At 50.4% G+C, this 21,239-nt stretch overlaps 1 protein-coding gene across 1 annotated transcript in view; it reads left to right on the top strand.

Annotated features, from left to right (window-relative positions):
• NEDD9 (neural precursor cell expressed, developmentally down-regulated 9) overlaps positions 1-19,815 on the top strand; it is a 35,486-nt gene extending 15,671 nt beyond the window's left edge. The window contains exons 3-8 of the mRNA XM_026047050.1: positions 10,842-10,865; positions 12,418-12,519; positions 13,878-13,979; positions 14,410-15,606; positions 15,991-16,080; positions 17,418-19,815. Of these exons, the coding sequence (XP_025902835.1) occupies positions 10,842-10,865; positions 12,418-12,519; positions 13,878-13,979; positions 14,410-15,606; positions 15,991-16,080; positions 17,418-17,927 (2,025 nt within the window). The 3' untranslated portion in view covers positions 17,928-19,815. The remainder of the gene's footprint in view (positions 1-10,841; positions 10,866-12,417; positions 12,520-13,877; positions 13,980-14,409; positions 15,607-15,990; positions 16,081-17,417) is intronic.
• The last annotated feature ends 1,424 nt before the right edge of the window (positions 19,816-21,239 follow it).

Genomic DNA, 21,239 nt, shown 5'->3' with positions numbered 1-21,239 from the left:
TTTTTTTTTTTTTTTTTTGCTCAGCTTTAACCACAATTATTCTCAGAAGGGTCTGCAGGAGGATGAAATGAGAAATCTGAGCTTGCTGCACAGCTACAGATAGGATCTTTGTTGGAGCAATTATGTGGATTTCCTGGGAGATCTTCCATCATTTCCCTTCTATCCATAATGAAACCTTTTTTTTGGAGTAGCTCACCTTTCCACACTGCAATTTAGGCACCTTCCTCCATGTAAAGGCCCTTCTCTCCACGGCTAGCACCCCCAGCTCTATCGAAACCAAAAGGACAGTCTGCAGAAACCTGGTCGCTGCCGGAAGTGTGTGTTAAAAAAAATAATAAAAAAGGGCACTCTAGGTCTGGTTTCTGCCTACATTTGGTTTCAGAAAGTTTGACTAAGCATTTTCTGAGTATGGTTCTTTTGAAAACAAAGACCGATATGCGCGACTGACATTAATTGGTTCGTTTAAATCCTTACACTTTTTGCAAGGTCAGCCACATTGCCTAAAAACGTGTGTTTACCCTGTCTCCTGCCCACACGTGTTTATAAAGCAACTCGCCCTTAGCGAAGCAGCTCCCCGTGTGCTCAGCGCTACCCAACCTTGTTGCTTACGATGCAGCTCTTTAATCTCGACTTAGAAATTCCTTAAGCCTAACTACTTTTGCACTTGCCTCTGTTGTCTGAATGAGGAAATGGTCCGTCATCCAGCAGCCCCTCTCAGGGGCTCAGTGAAAACTCTCCGTGGGTGGCAAGGGAAGCTGGATGTCGTGCACGTTGGGTCTAGGAGCCCTTGGCCTTGGCCTTGGCTTGGGACACGATGAGTGGCTTCTCTCAGACTTGCGACACCTGCCCCAGCGGTTTGAGTGACCCCCTCTGCCTTCCTCCATGAGCAGAAGCAGCTCCTGGCCGTGCTGCCTGTGTCGGCGGGCAAGTTGAAGGGTTTATTGTGCTCCTGTGCCGTGCGCAGGGAGCTGGAGAAGCCCGGTGTCCTCCGGAGCGTCGTAAGCAGCGGCGCTTTCCAGCCCATCCCTTTCTGTGCACCCTTGCCTGGGTTTATCTGTGCAATTGTGTGGTTTGGCCTCTGCACGAGAGTTGCAGGCGCAGCCTGGGAGCTGCTGCGGGGCAGGGATTTCTAGCCTGGAGTGGCACTAAATCAACGGGCTTGTGAGGAGGAAGCTGCGCGGAGGTAACGTGGCCAGGGAGGCGGCAGAGCAAAGCGAGAGCAAAGGGGCCCGCGGCGGGCAATGGCAGTGAGGAACTGATCCCGGCCTAGCAAGGTGTTGATGACAGAGCTGTATTGGCTCCTTCCCCCAAACAAAATTACCACCTTCTGAAACTGCCTCTACCCCTGACATAGATCAGGAGCGATAGTTGAAAATCAGCCTTGCTCAGCAGCAGGTTCAGTCACAAAGCAGCTCCATGTGGAAGCACAAGGAGAGTGTGAAGAACGTGGGGACGGGAGAGCAGGCTCTGTGTCTCAGGAATTTTCCTCCACCTTGTGCTCTGCTCCCAGCCTTATTTTTTCCCTCTACAAACAGCAGGGAGAAGGATCTTGCACATGAAAAACACACACCTGTGTCATGTCCTTGCGCACAGACTTGCGTGGCATTTTTGTGTCTCAGCCATTTCATCAGCAGAACGTGTGGGAGTGACTGTGAAATGGATCTCCCCGAGGCCGGCTGCTTTGAGAACAGCCTCCGAGAAAGGCGCTGTCTAAGCGCGGGGGACTCTGCGTTTGGGGCTGCTTCCCCTAGCGTAAAGCTCTTGTGCAAACTGGTGATTAAAGAAGACGCCACGATGCTAGAAATCTTCTCTGCGCACTTCCTTTTTCCCCTAGCAACTCATCTGTTGTGCTAGTAGTGGACAGGAACTCCAACCCACACTTGAACATCTCTGACTTATTTCCAGGGACAGATGTACCATTGACAGACTGAGAGCCTCATACCTCATCATCCTGCAATCCTTGCCCTTTTCCCAAAGTTGGTGGCCTCCACGCTGCCGTCCGCCTTGCCCAGTCCCACACTGTCCGGGCTCCGCAGCCGCGGGCTCGGAGTGCAGGAGAGGGTTGTCTGTAATTCGCTGGGTGCATTTCTCTCATAGAAAGAAAGGGCACCTGTGTGCCATCTGTGGTTGTTGGCAAAATGTATTTGCCTCCCAGTGAGGAAGAATGGCCTCCTTTGCCCCCAGCACTTACATGTCAGAGCTTCTTGTGACAGGATTTACTTAAACGGCCCAAACGCCGATCTTACAATCTCTCCTTTCTTCCACTTGAATGTTGCAAATTCGACTTTGGGCATTTGTAGCCTTGGTAAAAAAAAAAATAATATTTCTTCAACATTAAAATGTTCAACACAGCAAATTTGCTGAGTGCAGCAGCAATGGAAACAGAAACCTCAGCGCTCAGTGCCCTCTTTCACAAAATGTGCTTTAAAAGGTGAAGTTCTCAGAAACTAAATGCAAGCTGTGTGCTGAGAACAGCACCCAGCCTTTTCCATAGGCCTGAGAGTTTCCCTTGTAACTTTCCATGTCAAATTAATAAGAGAACAGTCATTTTACTGATACGAAGCCTGTGAAGTTAATCTACCCTCAGTGCTCTTCTAGAAAACCACTGAGTGAAGAAACCCTCGCCCACAAGCCATAGTAAGCAGTAGTTAGTTACTGATGTGATCTGTGGATAAGTATTTTAAGAAAGAGTCTACATTTTATTAGGCTGAATAAACAGATGATCTCACCCCGAGCCCCCGCTTCTGCCTCAAGGCAGAGCCCTTTTTAATCAGCTATTTATAGAGCAGGGCGATGTACTTTTTTCCCCTGTAGTACCAGCAGAAAGGCCAGTGCTGCAGCCTCACGCAGCAGACGAGCTCCTCGGGGACATGGAGCTGCCTGCACGCATCGGAGGCACCATCAAACCTTAGCAAAATGACTGAGAAAAAAGCCAGCTTGTATTTATGGGCTGCTTCGGGGCTCTTAGAAAATTAAGTGGATCTTCGTTTGCAACTGAAAATATGCTATTCAAACAGTAAGTTTGTATCATTTCAGTTTCCCCTACAAAACATCACCAGTGGAGTATTTTGCAAAAACTTGAGTGGAAAAATGGTGATGGAAAAAGTGAGTCTCATCATAGGGAGGAAGTTTGGTTTCTAAGAAGATAGTCAAAGACTTGTCTTCATCCTTTTTCTGTTGGGGACCACGTTTCTGGTTGAAATCTAGAGGTTCCTGGTAGAGGAACTAGACCAGAGGACTCTAGAGGATCTGATTTTGTAGATTTTATTTTGGAAGAAAATTAAATAGCCTAAGAATATCATACTTCCCACATGGCTGTAATGACACGTTTACATTTTACTTTTCTAAATAATAATGTGCATATAGTACCCATTTTTCAATTAAAAATCTAACTGAAGCTTTCTGCTAAAACAGATGGTTACAATGGCGAAAATGTGAAAAATGTTAAGTTCTCCAGAGATGAAAGTCTTTCATGTTACAGCCCATAGGACGGAAGGAAGGAAGGAAGGAAGGAAGGAAGGAAGGAAGGAAGGAAGGAAGGAAGGAAGGAAGGAAGGAAGGAAGGAAGGAAGGAAGGAAAGAAGGAAGGAAGGAAGGAAGGAAGGAAGGAACCCCAAATCTAGCATATTTCAACTGGGCCTCTTCATTAAAACACTTTAATTTGCACAATTGGTCCCTACTGACATCGAGGATAACAATTACATTGATGGAACTTGCAGTTAAGAATGCAGTTTATGTCTGCTGTTATGTATGGCTGTTAAGTGCCTGTATCCATAGAGCTACTCCCATAAACTTGCCCCAACAAGCTGTGCTGACATGAGCAGCAGCTATCAGGAGCCTGCAGCTACACATTTGCCTTGAGACACCCATATGAAAACGGAGCTAAAACACAACTCACGAGCCGGGGGCCTTCTCCCTGCGGGAAGCTTTGGCTGTCTTGTCTTGGAGCAATGCAGCTCCCAAGTGCTTCCATGTTTCTGCCCCGTTGTGTCCCTGAGAACACCCCTGTGGAACCCCACCTGCTAAACAGGTTGTTGGTGCAGATCCTGCCCGGGGGGTTGCTTGTGAGCCGGCAGCAGTTACTGCTTGTGAGCCGGTAGCATTCGGTGCCATTCCTAACAGCAGGCCCTCTCCCTGCTCTGCTTTTCCTGGCTCCATCGCTGCCTCTCCTCTGAGCTCTGCCTCGGTTTAGCCTTCTCAAGAGAGTCGTGGCACTACCCGCCCACACAGGAGTGTTCACTTGCCAAATGGTTCCTCGTGTTCCAGCCTTTCTAAGAGTGAACACATCAGGAGGACCAAAACACGCAGCTGCCTTAAGTATTCAGCATGGACGAACCCCCCCAAATGCTGAGGTGCTGCTTTCCCTGCACACTTTTCATTAATTAAAACCTCTGCTCCCATTTGATCATAGTTTGCAGAGAATGCTTTGCTCTTTAGGCGATGCACGCACAGATTGCACACAAGGCTTTGGCAGGGCAAGGGGGATTTCTCCATTAGATCCACCCGCAGATATTTGAGTACTCCAGAGTGCATGACTGTTGTATTCCTGATACTGAAGCACATCAGCTCCCTGGCCTTGTGGCCAACACATGCAGAAACTATGAAGTCATCCACTGTCTCAAATAAATAGTTGTCATAGGGATGGGGATGGTAAAACTCTTTTTCAGGAGCCTTGGGCAAGCATCCTCTTTCATACTTGTGAAAACTGCTGGTAATATCGTGCTAGCTGGTATGTTCTGCCCTTCTCTCTCTTTGCTCCTTACCTACTCAAAATGACACATCCTCGGAAATGTTGGTTTGTCTGATGTTTGTTGGTTTGTCTGATGTTGTAAGCCAGAATGACTCCCTCAGACACTAGGAAATTCCCATTCCCATCCAGTCCTGCAGCTGAAGGAGCAGCCGGGAGCAGCCCTGTTTCCCTGCAGGGAGCACAAATGCAGCTCTGAGCACAGCGGGCAGAAAACCCTCTAGCTGACAGCAGTGAGAGCAGGATCAGGTCATGGAAGCATCATTTAAACAAAGCAAGCAAGCAATAAAATCTTGTCGCTGAAGAAAATGTTGAGCTTTTTTCCTCTTTGTAGTGCTCATTCAATAAGATCTATATAAAGACTCTGTCTGCATTTAGCTTGTGATCATGAACACTGTCAGCAAGGAGGAATTCAGTGCCGTAACCCAAAGCTTACCCACTTGTAGCACGTCAGCACCATCCCACTGCACTTGGTGCAGCCTTGTTAGCTTGTCCTGGTACAACATGAGGTTCTTCATGTAATTTTAGAGCTTTAAACATAGTTGCAAAGGAGATAAGTTGTGTTTTAGGTAGAGAAGAAAATAAGGAACTTAAAAACAGTTTAATGAAGCTCATGATCTGTGCTGGTTTATAGGAGGAAAGAAAGAAAAAGTGGCACCAGAAGTTGTAAAGTCTTGATTAAACTAATTGTAAAGCCTAAAGCAACACCCACACATACACACACACACACACACACACACACACACACACACACACACACACACACACACATATATACTTTTCACATTACTGTGAGGGAGTTTTTTGAGAAGGGGCATGTACAAGTAGGATGTTTCGTTGTCACATAAAGTGATTCCTGCTTAAAGGCCCGAGCCTGCAAAGTTCAGCATTGTTGACTCAACGCACCGTGCCAGTGACATGAGGACTACAGAGAGCCCTTACGGGTACAGCACGAAAGCAGATCTTCACAGAGGAGGGTCTGGGGCAGCGACTGGAGATACAGCACTCCGTTTTCACTCCGGGCGAAAATAAGCAGCCGTTTTGAAGATGCAGGCGGCACGGAGAAGCAAAGCAGGTCTGGGTGAGAGGAGCATTTGCCACCTCTCCTTATCTGCACCCATCTCCTTTCTGAGAAAGGCAGCAGGGGAGCACGGAGGGAGGGCGGCCGGGGCAAAGCCGCGGTGTCGCCGTGCGCGGCGGCAGCCCCCGGGTTTCCTGCCACGCAGTGAAACTGGCATCTCCGTCAGCCTGAGAAAGCCAATACAGTCACTGCTGCGGATTTCTTCTTGCCGTGCAGTGGCCATGAGGCTCGTGGCACTGGAAACCAGCTTACAGATTCAGTTATAAACCTGGAGCAGATACAAATGCCTCTGCTGGCTTCCTCCCCTCTCCTTCAGTGTGTGCCAGCCGGGATCAAAAGGCTGCCTGACATCTCCCTGTTGGCTGAAAATACTCTGACAAAACACTCCTAGTGGCCAGATTTTCATTCCTTTTTTATGCCAAACTAAAGTCTTGTGATTTGATAATCTTAAGGCCTGTGTCAGCTCACAAAAACAAGCTCGGTAATTGAGAGTATCCATAGCACGTACGAAAACATAACCCCAACCGTGACTCCCTAACAGCTAGGAACCGCATTGGATATCATCACATATGATGATTAAAATTAATGATTAGCAAACACGCCGTTTAAGTAAGTCAAGGTTACTGCTTCATAAAATCCTTTTTTGCACATACATTGCACAGGAAATACATTATCAGATAGTCAGTGGCAGCCTTGCCGCTGTGCGTGAAAGAGGGGAAACACTCGGTCCTTTCTGTTAAGAGGGCCGGGTTTAGACGGCAAGACAGGTCCTTTCAGCTGCCTCGATTACCACCAGAGCCTCCCCTCAACACATCCTGTCACGGCTCAGCTCAGCCGCAGTGCCCAAGAACAGGCCTTCAGACGAAGGCATCTGCTTTCTAAGTGTTTCTAAGAGCTGGGGCCCTGCGTGGTACCGTGGTGCCCGCCTGCCCTTCTGGGCTCTGCCGTATGCCTGGGATTTGGGGCAGGTTGTTGAGTGTCTCTGCGCTTCACGTTGCTCACCTGGGAGCCTAGGGAAGCCCATTTGCCATCTCGCTGCAGGGCAAGCAGTGGTGTTGATGGGAACAGGCCAAGGATGGGCCAGCAGGCCAAATTCTGCTCAAAGGGCAGGGCAGAGGACAGTTTGGCGTATCTGGGGTAAGCAGAGACCTGTCTTGTTGCTCGCTTAGTAATGTGCTTTCTTTATATAACCTAACTTCCATTTTTACCCTGGACAAAAACTTGGGATTTTTTGTTTGTTTGTTTCCTTATATTTAAGGAAAAGAGATTTAATGAACCACAAGGCTGACTATTTTGCAAAGTACATGCACATTCAGCTCTTTTTCTTGGTCAAAACCATGCAGTTGGCATGGAAAGGGCCCAAGTAACTGCTTTTGGAAGAGCCTGGTCTCCAGCAAGAACAGGACAAACTTCCTGCTCAGTTGTCCCTGTTTTTCAGTCCTGGAAGTTTGCGGTAGGCTCGTTACATGTTTCTCCAGAGCCAAACCTGCTCCCCGTTAGTTGCTCTGCATGGATTAAGTGGTTACGATGTTTTGAGAATGCTGGGCTAGATAGTTTGTGGGAACACCATCTGTTTCTTTCAATGCATAAACAAGGAAAATTGCTGGTTTGAAATGCAGGGTGATTTAAACCCAGATGACCACAGACATCCTTAAAAGAGAAGAGTAAAAGGAAAGAAAAAGCAAAAAAAAAAAAAAAAAACCCTCGTATGACCTGCAGTTCAGTGACATTTGTTAGGAAATGGATTGCTAAATACCAGGCAGGGCTGCTACCCCTATTCAAGAAGGGAGAGGAGGGAACTTCTCCTTTGCAGCCATCGCCTTTCTTCCAAAGTCCATCTTCAAAAGGAAGCTGCCATCCAGCACTCAATCCTCTGGATAAAGGAAAGATTGAACAGGGCACTTGAAGGAGCTGAGCATCCTATTCAGAAATAGGACCTTCACTTATGAACCCATTTATGGGTGAATATCCCAAATCAAAAGTTGCTTCTGAAAATCTTGGTTTCCGTGCTTTTCTTAGAATAACATAGAATTATCTCCCCAGCTGCCTCTCTCTTTCTCATGCAGTAGGACCAGTGCAAACATGTCCCGGCTTCTCCTGTGAGACACTGGTATCTTTAGGGCGTGAGAATCGGAAGAAATAATCTACTTTTTCGCATCATCCTTTCAATTACTGTAACAAAATGTTTGCTGGAGATGCATTTTCATGATGAGCAGCTTCTGTGCTGAAGTGAGTAGGAAAAGCAGAGCAGCAGGAGGCAAGTTGAACTAGTGAGCAGCGTTAGAAGGGAGAGCACTGACGGCACAACAGGAAATACCCCTGGATGATGTCCTGACCTTTTCATCATTTATGGAGAATTTTCTGATGAAATCACTCAGAACGTGCTGGTTCTTGCTAGTAAACTTCCACGCAGGAAGACACACCTGAGTCACTGGGAGACCGTGGCTGGGTTTCATGTTATCAACAAATCCCCCTTGTTGCTGGGTACTGCTGGGATGTTTTTGAACCTTATTTTCTGCCGTTTGTGTGACTGCTTCAGGGGCCTAAAAAGGAGCTCCAGTGCATTTTTGGTTGGAAAATTGACAGTTTTAACCTGTTTACATGTTTGACAAGAGACCAAAGCGCCCAGGACAGGGGCTTGTTCCGCCCACACAGAGCAGTCTCCGACAAAGTGAAGGAGCCAAAACACATCACAGGAAAGAGTCGTGCGGCACCAAGTGGAATTAGCTTCCTCCAGCTGGCCAGACTAGCAGGAGTGTGATCAGATAGGGTTATACAGCAGCAGCAGAATGAATAAAAGCAGCAGCCTGCTAATGTTTTGAGCCTTTAGATGTCTGGCATGTCACCCTTTTCTGATGCGAAGGGGAAGGGTCCCTGCGGATGAGCTGTGGGAATCGCACGGCTGCCCGATACTACTGCCTGGCAGAGCAAAGGGGGGATCTTCCTGGGAAAACTGGACACAAGGGCAGCTTCTGTTCCACATCCTCAGCCTCCATGGCACAAGGATATCGTTTGTTTCGCCATTTAGGCTTATGTAAGTATTATTAAAGCACTGTATTTACCAATAACAACAGCTACAACACCAGTTTTTACAGGCGCAAACATTCGCACCAGCATTGCTTCACGTCCTGTTCCATGTTAGAGACTCGAGATTTTTCCCTGAACTTGCCACTGAAATTCCTGCTCCGAGCGCGGAGAGAGTGCGGGAGTGACTGGATGCCGAAAGAGCCCAGGTTTGGGAGAGCAGGACGCTGAGAGCCGACCCGCGCAGGAGCTCGAGGGCGGCGCGTGGCTGCCTGCTGCCCAAAGCCGGAGACGTGACGGGCGACGGAGCTTGTGCAGGGAGCTGCACGGCGCTTGCGGGGCCCGAGGGAGGCGCGTGTGCCGCGTGTGAGCGTCCCGTGTGCTGCATGTGTCACATGTGCTGCATGTCAGCATCACGTGTGCTGCATGTGAGCGTCACCCTGTCCTCGCGGCCTCCGTGCTCCGCTCTGTCACATGTTCTCCAGGACACACAGCACTGAGGAGGGAACTGCAGGAGCTGATGTAGGCAGTTGGAGGAACTACCTGGAGCGTTCAGTGTGACTTCCTTTCACCTGTTTTATCCAGCTGCAAACCAAAGAGAAGCTGCTGTGCTAAGAGTTACGCTATAGAGTTTCAGCACATTTACACAGATGAAGACTAACTCCAGTCCAGCTTTCCAGCCTAGGGTTTAGTCAACTTGCTTCAGTATGCTTCAGTATGCTTAATGCTTCAGTAGGAAATCCTGGTCACGTATTGAACATGATCTTACCACAAAATGTAGAAATGAAAACTATTTAGGTTAGTTTATTTTCCTGACCGTAGCAGAACCTTTGCTGTATGACAGTATTATAGAATCATGGAATCAGTTTTCCAGCAGGAAAACTATACACAGCCCTGGTGAGGCCACATCTGGAGTACTGCGTCCAGTTCTGGGCTCCCCAGGACAAGAGGGATGTGGAGCTGCTGGAGAGAGTCCAGCGCAGGGCTACCAGGATGATCAGGGGCCTGGAACATCTGCCCTGTGAGCAAAGGCTGAGGGAGCTGGGCCTGTTCAGCCTGGAGAAGAGGAGGCTGAGGGGGGACCTGATCAGCGTGTATAAATACCTCAAGGGAGGCAGTGAGGAGGAGGGGGCGGCCTCTTTTCAGTGGTGGCCAGCGACAGGACTAGAGGAAACGGCCACAAGCTGAGGCACCAAAAGTTCCACAGGAACTTGAGGAAAAATTTCTTTCCTGCCAGAGCCCTGGCACAGGCTGCCCAGGGAGGCTGTGGAGTCTCCTTCTCTGGAGATCTTCCAAACCCGCTTGGACGCAGCCCTGTGCCCCGTGCTCTGGGTGACCCTGCTGGAGCAGGAAGGTTGGACTAGATGACCTCTGAGGTCCCTTCCAACCTTAAGGGTTCTGTGATTCTGTGATCACGTGTGCTGGCTGTCAGCAGGTCAGTTACAGCAGGTCTGGGTTCAGAAGGGAGCTGAGCTCGTGGGGCAGGTGCCAGCGGAGCCGTGGACTCAATGTGCTTCTCCCTCGTGCTTCTCAGACGTGCGATTTCAGGCACCCCCTTCCTGCGGGGACGGCCCCCAGGCCGAGGGCCTGTCCGCAGGGCAGCGGGCGCCGCTCAGCAGAGCAGCCTGCGGCGCTGGGCCCGGCCACGCTTGGAGCAGCCTGTGGAGCTCCCCAGGCACCTTGGAGCGCCGCGGGCCTGGGCTGCCCAGGGCCTGTGCCCTGCGCTCCCGCTTCTCCCAAAGGGTCGTTCCTTAAAGCCAGCGACTCAGCACCGGGTGACAGACGCTGTCCTTGTCCTTTCAGAGCCCCCAAAGGAAGCCTCCAACTAAACGTTGCTTAAAAACCTTCTGTTCCCAAACTGGGTGGAAAGCATTGGACTGGCAGTGCCCTACTGGAAAAAAAGAAAAAAGGTTCCAAAAACAAACTACCCCGGCCTGATCTTTAGTCCTGAAGGGCAGAAAAAGCACCTGGAAAAGTGCTGATCCTGAGCTAGACGTTCCTCCAGCAAACAACGTAATCTCAGCATTACCGGAGAGTGACCTGGGAGGGATAATGTCCGGGGTGATCCTTTGCGGGAAACTTCCAGGAACTTAAGGCAGAACCTTCCTAAAGGTTTCTCTGTAAATGTTTCTTTACAATGCAGTAGGTGGCTGTGGGAAAGGAACTGTCTGTATAAATTCGATACCTTTTTATGTATTTTTTTAAGAAAACGTATGTATGCAAACACTGCTAATCCCACACTAAATTCATCAGGTGTCCTCTCAAGGGCAGTGAACTGAATTCTGTCAGAAAGCAGTACTTGGGGCTGCAAGTGAAAAGGAGAAAAGCTGATGTCATTGTCCTAGCGGGAGGGAATGCAGGGGGTTGGCACCATAGAGTTTCTCTGCAGACCTCAGTTAAAAAAAGTGTATCCAGGACATTTAGCCAGGATACCAAGCTTTCTTATGGCAAAACTGCTAGGGGATCTTTGCTGGGCATGCGGTCATAAATTATTTTATGTTTTGCATGCATTTCCAGGGCTAGTGAGGTAATCTTGTTACAGAACTCTCCCCAGCTGAGCATGAAACTGCATCTTCCATGGGCCGTGTCATTCGCCACCTTCTGCCTTTGGTTTGCAGTATTTGGGCTTCCCTGTTGGAGCTCAGCAGCACTGGCAGAGGTTGGGATGTCAGTGCTGCCTCTAGAAAGCCCTGGGTTAGGCAGCTGCTGCCTTTGCACTGCACTATTGAAACTCTGTCCTGCAGATGCTGTCCAAGATGTGAGGCACTTATTTTTGACCACATTCTATTTGAAGTCATTATGGTCATTAATGGTTTAGAAAACATCAAAAATGTCAATTCTAAGCTTTCTTCAGAGACTGTTCTTAAGTTGTGCACTTCCTTCAGGAATGGTCTGACGTCTTGCATTGCTTGGCTGCCAATACAGCCACAGCCTGCACAGCCCTCCAGGGTGCTGTCCTGCAGAGCAGCCACCTCCATCCATCCACAGGGTGCTGTCCTGCAGAGCAGCCACCTCCATCCATCCGCAGGATGCTGTCCTGTAGGGCAGTCCCGCAGAAATCCTGCTGAGGCACATGGGGAGATACCTCCATGGGCAAGGTCTGAAAGCAAGGCACAGGGCATATCTGAAGCCCCTGCCATTAAGGGCAGACCCCCAGCTCCTCGCTGGGATTATCCTCGCTGGATGCGCAGCCCCAGACTCACCTGGCCAGGGGAGCTGCGGCCGTCGCGTCCCGCGCCCTGCACTGGGGCCAAGTGCAGGGCTCCCTGCGGCCTCCTCCCTGCTGCAGAAGCCAGGCCTGGCCAATAAGAGATCTTGCAGGGGCAGCGAGCAGCCTGGTCAGAGCAGATTAGGAAAGAAAAGATGGTGCTTTTGTGCCTACTGAGCGTCAGTTTGCAGTCTGCAGCTGTCAGAAGGCGACCCGTGTTACTAAAATTGCCGCATTAAAATCTGCGAGTTAATAACAGAGGAATGTTCGTACTGAGAACCGTACACGGTTACAGAGAAAACATGTCACGAGCTTCAAAGACTTGATGTTTTCTTACCCTTCTCTTTTAATCCACAGGTAATAACTCCAGTCAGGTCAGGCCAAGGTTATGTTTATGAGTTCCCTTCCAAATACCAGAAGGACACCTACGATATCCCCCCCGTTCGCCCTCTCCAAGGGGTGAGTATCAATAAAACTGGCAACAGCTTTGACAGGGCACAAAAGGTAGTAACTTGCTACCTGAAGTTTATGAACAGAGCAAGTTCTGTCATTCCAGAGCTAAAATATGTTTTAATTAGGTGCAATGGCTTTTTCACAGAATGCAGAACTTCAAAGTTGCATTTGATGTTGAGTAAGATCTGGCAGCACACCAAACACCAAAGTCCCATTTGTTTTCTGTGTTTTGATCAAACAGAATGTCTGAGCAGAATAAATGTGTTGCCTGGGAACAGTGTTTTTTCCCTTACTTTGTTGTTGCTTAGCTAACAGTAATTCACTCAATAAGAGCAAAATTGTTTCCTACACGAGCAGCTACCAGGCAGGCAGTCCTTACTGCGACACATCTGCTGCGCCGTGGCACTGGGTTTGAAGTGTGTCTTTGTCCTGCAGAGCCCCCCTCCACACTTGACCCCAAAATCTAAAGTGGATGTTGCAGAGCCTCGTAGCTAACGCGCTGCATCTCTGCACGGTCCTCAGCAGTGCAGCTCCTCTAGGAAAGGTCCTGCAACAGCTCCTGTAACACAGGCAGTTCCATCTCCATGTGAGGAGGAACTTCCTTACTTTGAGGGTGCCAGAGCCCTGGCACAGGCTTCCCAGGGAGGTTGTGGAGTCTCCTTCTCTGGAGATCTTCCAAACCCGCCTGGATGCCGCCCTGTGCCCCGTGCTCTGGGTGTCCCTGCTGGAGCAGGGGGTTGGACTGGATGAGCTCTAGAGGTCCCTTCCAACCTCAACCATTCTGTGATTCTGTGAAACAGCCCTGACACCCAAGGGCACCTAACACTGTGTTCAGTCCAAGGGGCTGAAACCACCAGAGACACCAGCAGGGGCTGTGTTAGCGCAGGGGCAGCGCCCGCTGCGGGGCAGGACGAGCGGGACGCTGGCGACTCCGAACATCTGGGCTCTGTGCCAGGAGGGAGCCCCCGCAAAGGCAGATCCGGGGCGCTGAGAGCAGCAGCCTGGGCCCCGGAGCTCGGCAGTGTGCGCTGACCCGGGCCTCTTGCTCCATCCCTCCAATCAGCCACTGGGCGTATCAGCAAATCTGGCCACATGGACGTGCGGCTCCCCCGTCCCTCCAGGAGGGACCTGTAATAGACCAGCACTGGTTTCACCCTTAAGGATGAAGTCAGGGTAGCAGGAGTGCAGTTCTTCCTAAGTGCTCAAAATACCAGGAAAATCCAGGTAAGTCTCCCATACAAAGCACAGCTTTACAACCGTCCTGATCTTCCTGCTGTTGGAAACACAGAAACAACAACAAATAGTCTGAGATCACAGCTCTCACGAGGTGACTTGTTTCTATAACCAATTTATCCTTTCTTTAGATATATGACATTCCCCCAGCATCCGCTAAGGGGCCTACATATCCAGTCCCCATGGGAGAAGCAAAAGCTTTAGGCATCTATGATATACCGCCTACCAAAGGGGTAAGTGTCACGTTGTTTCTTTGGGGTGCTCCATTTTCATGTCTGGCCAAAAATTTGTTTAAACAAAGAGTTCAGTCTCGAAGGAGAAGGAGGTTCAATACTTCAAATATTTCCTTAGATGTGTGGACTACTCATTAAAATAGATGACACGAAGCCTTGTGTCAGAATTCCCAACCGCAGGCAGCGGGACTTAGTGATCAGAAGTGGGTTATGGTCTTCTGGAGCCTTTGCTGCTTAGGACAATTTTTATCAAGGTGAACATCAATAAGTAAGATATTAAAACTGACCCTCTGTCAAACTCAGGGTAAGTATCTGAACCGATGAAACACGATGGCAGATCTTTCATCCTAGGTTTTTATTTCCGTATGGGAGATGCAAATTATTTTACTTTTCTAGTGAGAGGCCTCATGGTTTGTGTTCGGTGTTTCAGATCTATGCTCCACCACCACCTGTGTGCCGAGATGATACAGGCCTGAGGGAAAATCTGCAGGATTTTTCATCCCCCCTGGGCCACAGTGCCAGACCAGAAGGAGTTTACGATATTCCTCCTCCCATCACCAAAGCAACTGGGAAAGAACTTAGTCAGAAATATTCTCCTGAGGGAATTTTATCGACTGATGGAGTGCCACGCAAGCAGAGCGTGTACGACATCCCTGTGAACCATCAAAACCAGTTTCTCGGGCAGCAAATTGCACCTCAGAAGGATGTGTACGACACCCCACGGGGCACGGCCTTTCCAGGACAGCAGACAGGCCTAAATGAAAGTGGAATCTCCGAAGGAAGTGAGGGTGTCTATGATGTGCCACCAGCCATGCTACAAGACACTAAAGGCTTCCAGGATGTGACCGACGGGATAAACAGGCTGTCTTTCTCCAGCACGGGAAGTACCAGGAGTAACATGTCCACATCGTCAACAACATCAAAGGAGTCTTCTTTCTCAGCGTCCACCGCGCCGGACAAAAGACTAATCCTGGATCCAGACACAGCCATAGAGAGGCTTTACTGCCTCCAGCAGATGATGGAGGCGGGTGTGGGTAACCTCATGGCCTTCGTGACCGCCGACTGGCGCTCCTACGGCTACCTGGAGAAGCACCTCAACGACATCCGCGCCGCCGTGGACGCCGTGGAGCGCTCGCTCGTGGCCTACCTGCAGTTCGCACGGGGCTCGGCCGCCAACGCCGCCTGCTTGGCCGACGGGAGCCTCTACAACAAAATGAGGCGGGAGGTGCAGAGGCTGGAGGACTCCCACCAGATCCTCACGCAGACCAGCCACGACCTCAACAGCTACAGCTGGTCTTTGAACGTCCTCGCGGTCAACAGGCCGCACAACAAGTGTGACGACCTGGACCGCTTCGTTATGGTGGCGAGGACGGTGCCGGACGACGCCAAGCAGCTGACCACGACCATCAGCGTCAACGCCCCAGCGCTCTTCCCGCCGGCGCTGGGCGGCTCGCGGGGCAGGAGCGCCGCGGAGAGCGGCCCCCGCGCGCCCCAGTCCGGCGAGAGGAGCCGCGAGCCGTGGGGCGGCCCCGGCGCGCTGCCGGCCAAGGAGCAGCACCCGCCCGGGACCCACGGCGAGAGCTCGGGGAAGAGCTGGATGGATGACTACGACTACGTCCACCTGCAGGTGGGTCGCTCGGGCGCCGTGTTTGCTCAGGAAACAGGAACAGGGGTTGGGGCTGCTTCTGGCAAGAGCTCTTGGCAGAAAGGAGGCAATCAGAGTGTTGCACTGATACATACTCAGGAGGAGTTTCATCAAAGCAAAAGAGCAAATCCCACTGGATCAAATCTCAGAGCAAAAGAGCAAATCCCACCAGAGATTTGTCCTCAGCTGGGACTGGTCCATATATAACAGCACTTCCCTTTTGCCTCTCCACACAGTCCTTCTCCCTACGCTCAAGCTTGCACTGCCAGAGAAAGTCAGTAGAAAGAAACCTGCTGGTGAGTTTACGGGTTGATATTCAAGTCAGTTTTGATTTAACACAGTGCATTTTTATGTTATGCAAAACAGGGGAAAGAAGAGTTTGAAAGACAACAGAAGGAGCTACTGGAAAAAGAAAATATCATGAAGCAGAGCAAAATGGAGCTAGAGCACCATCAGGTACGTTTGGTCGGGCGAAAAGATCCCATCGAATTGCAGTGTGCTTTGTACTTGAGTGGTACTGGCCAGATGCAGCAAGAAGGGCCCTTGTGCTAGCAGTGTGGGGCGCCTAGTACCCTGGCTATGAGGTGTGCAGGGTGCCAGACCACCCAGTGAACACCCAGTGTACACACCAGCTGGGAAGGGAGGGTGGCAGGTACCGGGTCGGGCTAAACAGCAGCTCCTGGCTTGATTCCTTCCGAGCAGGATTTGAGCCAGCCGAGCTCCCCCGTTGATGGCTTTGGTGACGAGGGACAAGGACACGCACCTTCCTAGCCCTGTGCATCTGGGTCAGCCACTGGTATGCCAGAGCTGGAGTATTTATCCTAACGTGGCTGTCCTGAAAATCAGCATCTGTGCCCTGTTCATTTACTTGCAGCCACTTAGTGACTTGCATATGTGTTATAAAAAGCAGCCTCTGTCTCCAAAGCTTCACCACAGATGGGGGAAGAAGAGGCTTTGCTGCCATCTCACAGTGACAAAGCCAAGGGAGAGCCGGGCTTTGCTGACCCGCAGGCTGGTGCCCGGCCGATGGGCGCCCGCTGCCCGCCCGGGCAGGGGCAGCCTCGTCCCCTTGCGCCCTTAGCTCTGCTTTGGGTGCTGAAAAGGCAGGTCGAGTGGGGCTGAGGCTTCATCCTGTAACTGTGTCTATGTTAAAAGGCATAAGGCTTTGAAAACCAAAGATTTGCCATCGCAGGACCCCGCAGAGGGGGCAGCATTTTAAAGATACGTCACTGTTGCTCGGATGCATCTCTCATTTGCAATTTCAGAGTATTTCAAATGAGCAACAGCCTGAAAATTGCAGAGATTTTAAATGTAGATAAAGTTTTAGGAGGGTCTGTCATCTGACACTTTATACTTAGGTTTATGGTAACTAAAATAGTTGATTACCACTCATTGCCCAGGAGGTGCCTGGCACTAACTCCTTCTCTGCAGGTCTTCAAAGCCTGCCGGGATGCCACCCTGTGCCACGTGCTCTGGGTGTCTCTGCTGGAGCACTGGGTGCTCTGGGTTGGACTGGATGATCTCTAGAGGTCCCTTCCAACCTCAACCATTCTGTGATTTTGTAACTTGGAGGGGGACAGAGTAGTTTAGCTGCCTTTCAGACGTGCTAAAGCTGTCAGAAAGAACATGAAAAGCAGTGTGTCCTTGCATCTGGCCGAGGGGGCACTAAGAGATCGCAGCAAAATGTGTTTTGTGACCAACGCAGGGCAGGTGGAACCGTAAGTGGGAGCAGTGCTTTGCAGGGACTGCTCCAAGGGCCCTCTCTGAAGGGAGCGTTTCGGTCGCTGTTTCAGATCAACCAGTTCCAGCGCCTGGAGCAGGAGATCACCAAGCCCGTGGAGAACGACCCGTCCAAGTGGAAGGCGCCGCCAGCCCTGCAGGCAGCCGGCAGCCCCACTGCCTCCCACGACCGGCAGCTGCTTTCCTTCTACTCGGAGCAGTGCGGCACCCACCACGCCTCGCTGCTCAAGGCCATCGACGCCTTCTTCGGCTGCCTCAACGCGGCGCAGCCGCCGCGCATCTTCGTGGCGCACAGCAAGTTCGTCATCCTCAGCGCCCACAAACTCGTCTTCATCGGGGACACGCTCGCACGGCAGGCGAGCAGCCAGGACGTGCGCAACAGGGTGATGAACTCCAGCAACCAGCTGTGCGAGCTGCTGAAGAGCATCGTGATGGCCACCAAGGTGGCTGCCCTGCACTACCCTCACACGGGAGCCCTGCAGGACATGGTGGACCGAGTGGCAGAGCTCTCCCATCACGCACAGTTGTTTAAACTCTCCTTAGGCCAGATGGCATCGCTATGAAACAACAGGCGTGAGCCAGTCCATGAACAGTGAAACAGAGAAAACTGCAAACTGGAGATATTTTATGTAAAGCGTTATCATTGGGTTTTTTAATAAATATTTTATATGAAGTATTTTAAATACATTTTTATGGCTTAGAGAATCTAATGAAATCAGGGATCTGGGAATAGATCTGGTTCCGTATTATGGTTCTAATATACATCTAGATATGTATACACTGCATATATGTATATGTTGCTATGTTCCCTAGACATCATTAAGCACCTTAAAAGTACATGTCGGGTAAGCAGTGCCTCTCTCTGTATATACTGCCTGTTTCTCAGTATACTTGTTAACTGGATGCTGCACTCTTCTTGTTTCATTCCAGCTTAAGTTTGGCCCATGGACCTGGCTGGGAAAGCTACCTGTAGCAATCCATGAAGCCAACGTAGCGGTTCTCATAGAACCAACCCCACTCCCTTCTTAAAAGCTATTTTCTCTGGGTTAATTCCCTGACCTTTAGCTTTCCCTTCTTGGCGTGGTTTGGCAGACAGGATTCCACCATTGTGAAAAGCAGAACTGTAACGAACAGCACATCCAAGTGCACTAAGCCCCTGGGAGCAAAACACGTGGAGGCGACGACTTAAGAGACAGACCCTTCTATGCAGGATTATGCTCAACAGAAAAATCTGAGTGCCACAAGGCATTTCTGATAACTGTGCAACATGGCATTTCCCAGCAGTGTAAATGTATGTGCTTGCCTGGTCTGTCTGCTCAGAGTTGGGAGTTTAGTTGTGGATGGACTCCGGGTTATCCTGAGAACAGCCCCAGATGCAGCAGGCTCAGCTCTAAGGGTGCAGGTGAGCAGCGTCTCCAAAGGCCAGTCCCTTCGTGAAAGAAGAAGAACCTGATTTAAAATCACAGATATTTAAACACCTGGGCAGTATATGGATAATTTAAAGAAGACAGCACTTATTTTTCTAGGACATATTTTGGGGAATTCCTTGCATCTAGTGCAGCTCTGATTTTCATCCAGATATTGGGCTTTTTCCAAGTTACATTCTACAGCTGCAGATCCTGCTACTCTTCTGCACTCTGCAGTCACCAGGAATGACATCCCATTTTAATGTGTAATTCTGTCAGCAGCACATATTGTTCTAACCAGCAATTTTCAACTTGAATGCCTGAAGAATTGCTAGCAGAAACAGGGAACCCTTAAGAAATTACGTACGCAGGCTTCTCTATAACATACAGAAACTTGTACGTTTTTCACTGCCTTTTGTGAACCCCCCAAAATAAGTCACAGGACTCCAGGTGTCTGTGGTGCCCAGGCTGGAAAGCTCTCTCCAAACTGGGTGGCAGGAGCATCCCGACTCTCGCAGTGAATTCCCGGCCATTCCGGTGATGCTGCAGCAACGGCTGTTGGCGCAGGCAAGCCGAGCCAGACCCACGCCGATACCTACCGAGCGTCTGCAGGAGACACCACATCACGAGTGAACACAGTCCCAACGAGCAGCAAGCAGAAAATATTCGGGCATTCCTGCCTAAACTTCTCCTTTCACCACCTGCATCTAAGAGGTGCCCTATTGCAGGGGGGTTTCTTGTCTCAGGTAACAGAAACAGCAGCAGCAGCTGCCTCAGTTTTGCCGCCTTAACATAAACATCTCACAGCGAAGGCTGCCTCGAGCCACCACAATGTTCCTTCCAGAGGCTCCAGAACATTCCCGGGAAGGCCAGTGGGGGCTGGCACGGCCTCAGCCCGCCCAGAAACAGCTCCAGGCCTCAGTTCTGGTACAACACAACTGAGAACCGTTTTTAAACTCTCCTCAGCCTGGCAAAGAAAATGGGTAGCTTTCCTGTTGCAGCCAACCAACACCCAGTTACCAAAATAATCCCCTTGAAACTGTTTTGTACTTGTGTTGTCTGCGATTCTTCTGGGGTTTTGTGTGTTTTTTTCCCCCTCCATGTTTGTTTTTTCGGTGTATATTCAAGTGAAAATGTGTTTTTAAGCTTGGCTGTTCTGTTGATAGCTTGTGCTTTCAGGAGAAACTTTATTGCAAAGCTGTATTATCATTTGTTATCTTGTAGAGAGTAACTTTAAAATCATTAAATGAGATAGGGTTTTTTTTAATGAAAAAAAGGCCAAAATTTGATCTTATTTCTCACAGTCCTCTAAGCATCATAAGAGAAAAGCTGCTGTTTGCTAGGACTACCAAGGCAGTTCTAAGATGGGGAGTTTGCATTGCACCTCTCCACCCGTCGGTGCTTGTAGCATGAAATGCAGAGGGCTGCCCAGCTCCAGGCTGCTCACACACAGCACAGGTAAATATTTATTCATATTAACTAGTAAATTACTCCAGAAACCTCCCGCCCAGGGTGATGATGGGCAAGAATCACAGAGTCGTTGTGGTTGGGAAAGGCCTTGGAGATCATGGGGTCCCTCAGGGCCCTGCCTGCTAAACCTCATCCCCGAGCGCCTCCCTCCTCCACACGCTCCCTGCACACGGCCAGGGACGGCGGCTCCACCGCTTCCCCGGCAGCCTGTTCCGATGCTTCACCGCTCCATCCCTGTAGGAATTCTTCCCGATACCCAACCTGAACCTCCCCTGGCACAACGTGAGGCCATTTCCTCTCGTCCTAGTGGTAGTTACTCTGGAGAAGAGATCGTCCCTCGCCTCACTACAGCCTCCCTTCAGGCAGCTGCAGAGCGCGCTGAGGTCTCCCCTGCACCTCCTCCAGAAGAAATAACCCCAGCTCCTTCAGCAGCTCCCCGTGAGGTCCGTGCTCCAGCCCCTGCACCAGCTTTGTCACCCTTCTCTGGACACCCTCTGGCACCTCAATGTCCTTCTCATAGCGAGGGGCCCAAACTGAACACAACATTCGAGGGGCGACCTCACCAGCGCTGAGTACAGGGGGACCTGCACTTCCCTGCTCCTGCTGGCCACGCTGTTCCCAATATGGGCCAGGAGGACCTTGGCCTTCTGCACCACCTGGGCCCACTGCTGGCTCGTGTTCAGCCAGCTGTTGATCAGCACCCCCAGATCCTCCTCTGCCCACTGCCTGTCGTGCTGCATGGGGTTGTTGTGACTAAAGTGCAGGACCAGCCCTGGGCCTTGTTGAACCTGATAGAGTCAGTCTCAGCCCATCCATACAGTCGGTCCAGATCCCTCAGCAGAGCCTTCCTATCCTCAAGCAGATCAACTCTTCCTCACAGCTTGGTGTCATCCGCAAATTTTTAGAGGGTGCCCTCACTCCCCTCATCCAGATCATAGATACAGATGTTAAAGACGACAGGCACCAACATTGACCCCCGGGGAACACCGCTCCTGACTT

The sequence above is a fragment of the Nothoprocta perdicaria genome, unplaced genomic scaffold (genome assembly GCF_003342845.1).
Source record: "Nothoprocta perdicaria isolate Ctin4 unplaced genomic scaffold, notPer1 scaffold_47, whole genome shotgun sequence".
In the NCBI taxonomy this organism is placed as follows: Eukaryota; Metazoa; Chordata; class Aves; order Tinamiformes; family Tinamidae; genus Nothoprocta; species Nothoprocta perdicaria.
This window is presented reverse-complemented; position numbering and strand designations above follow the sequence as displayed.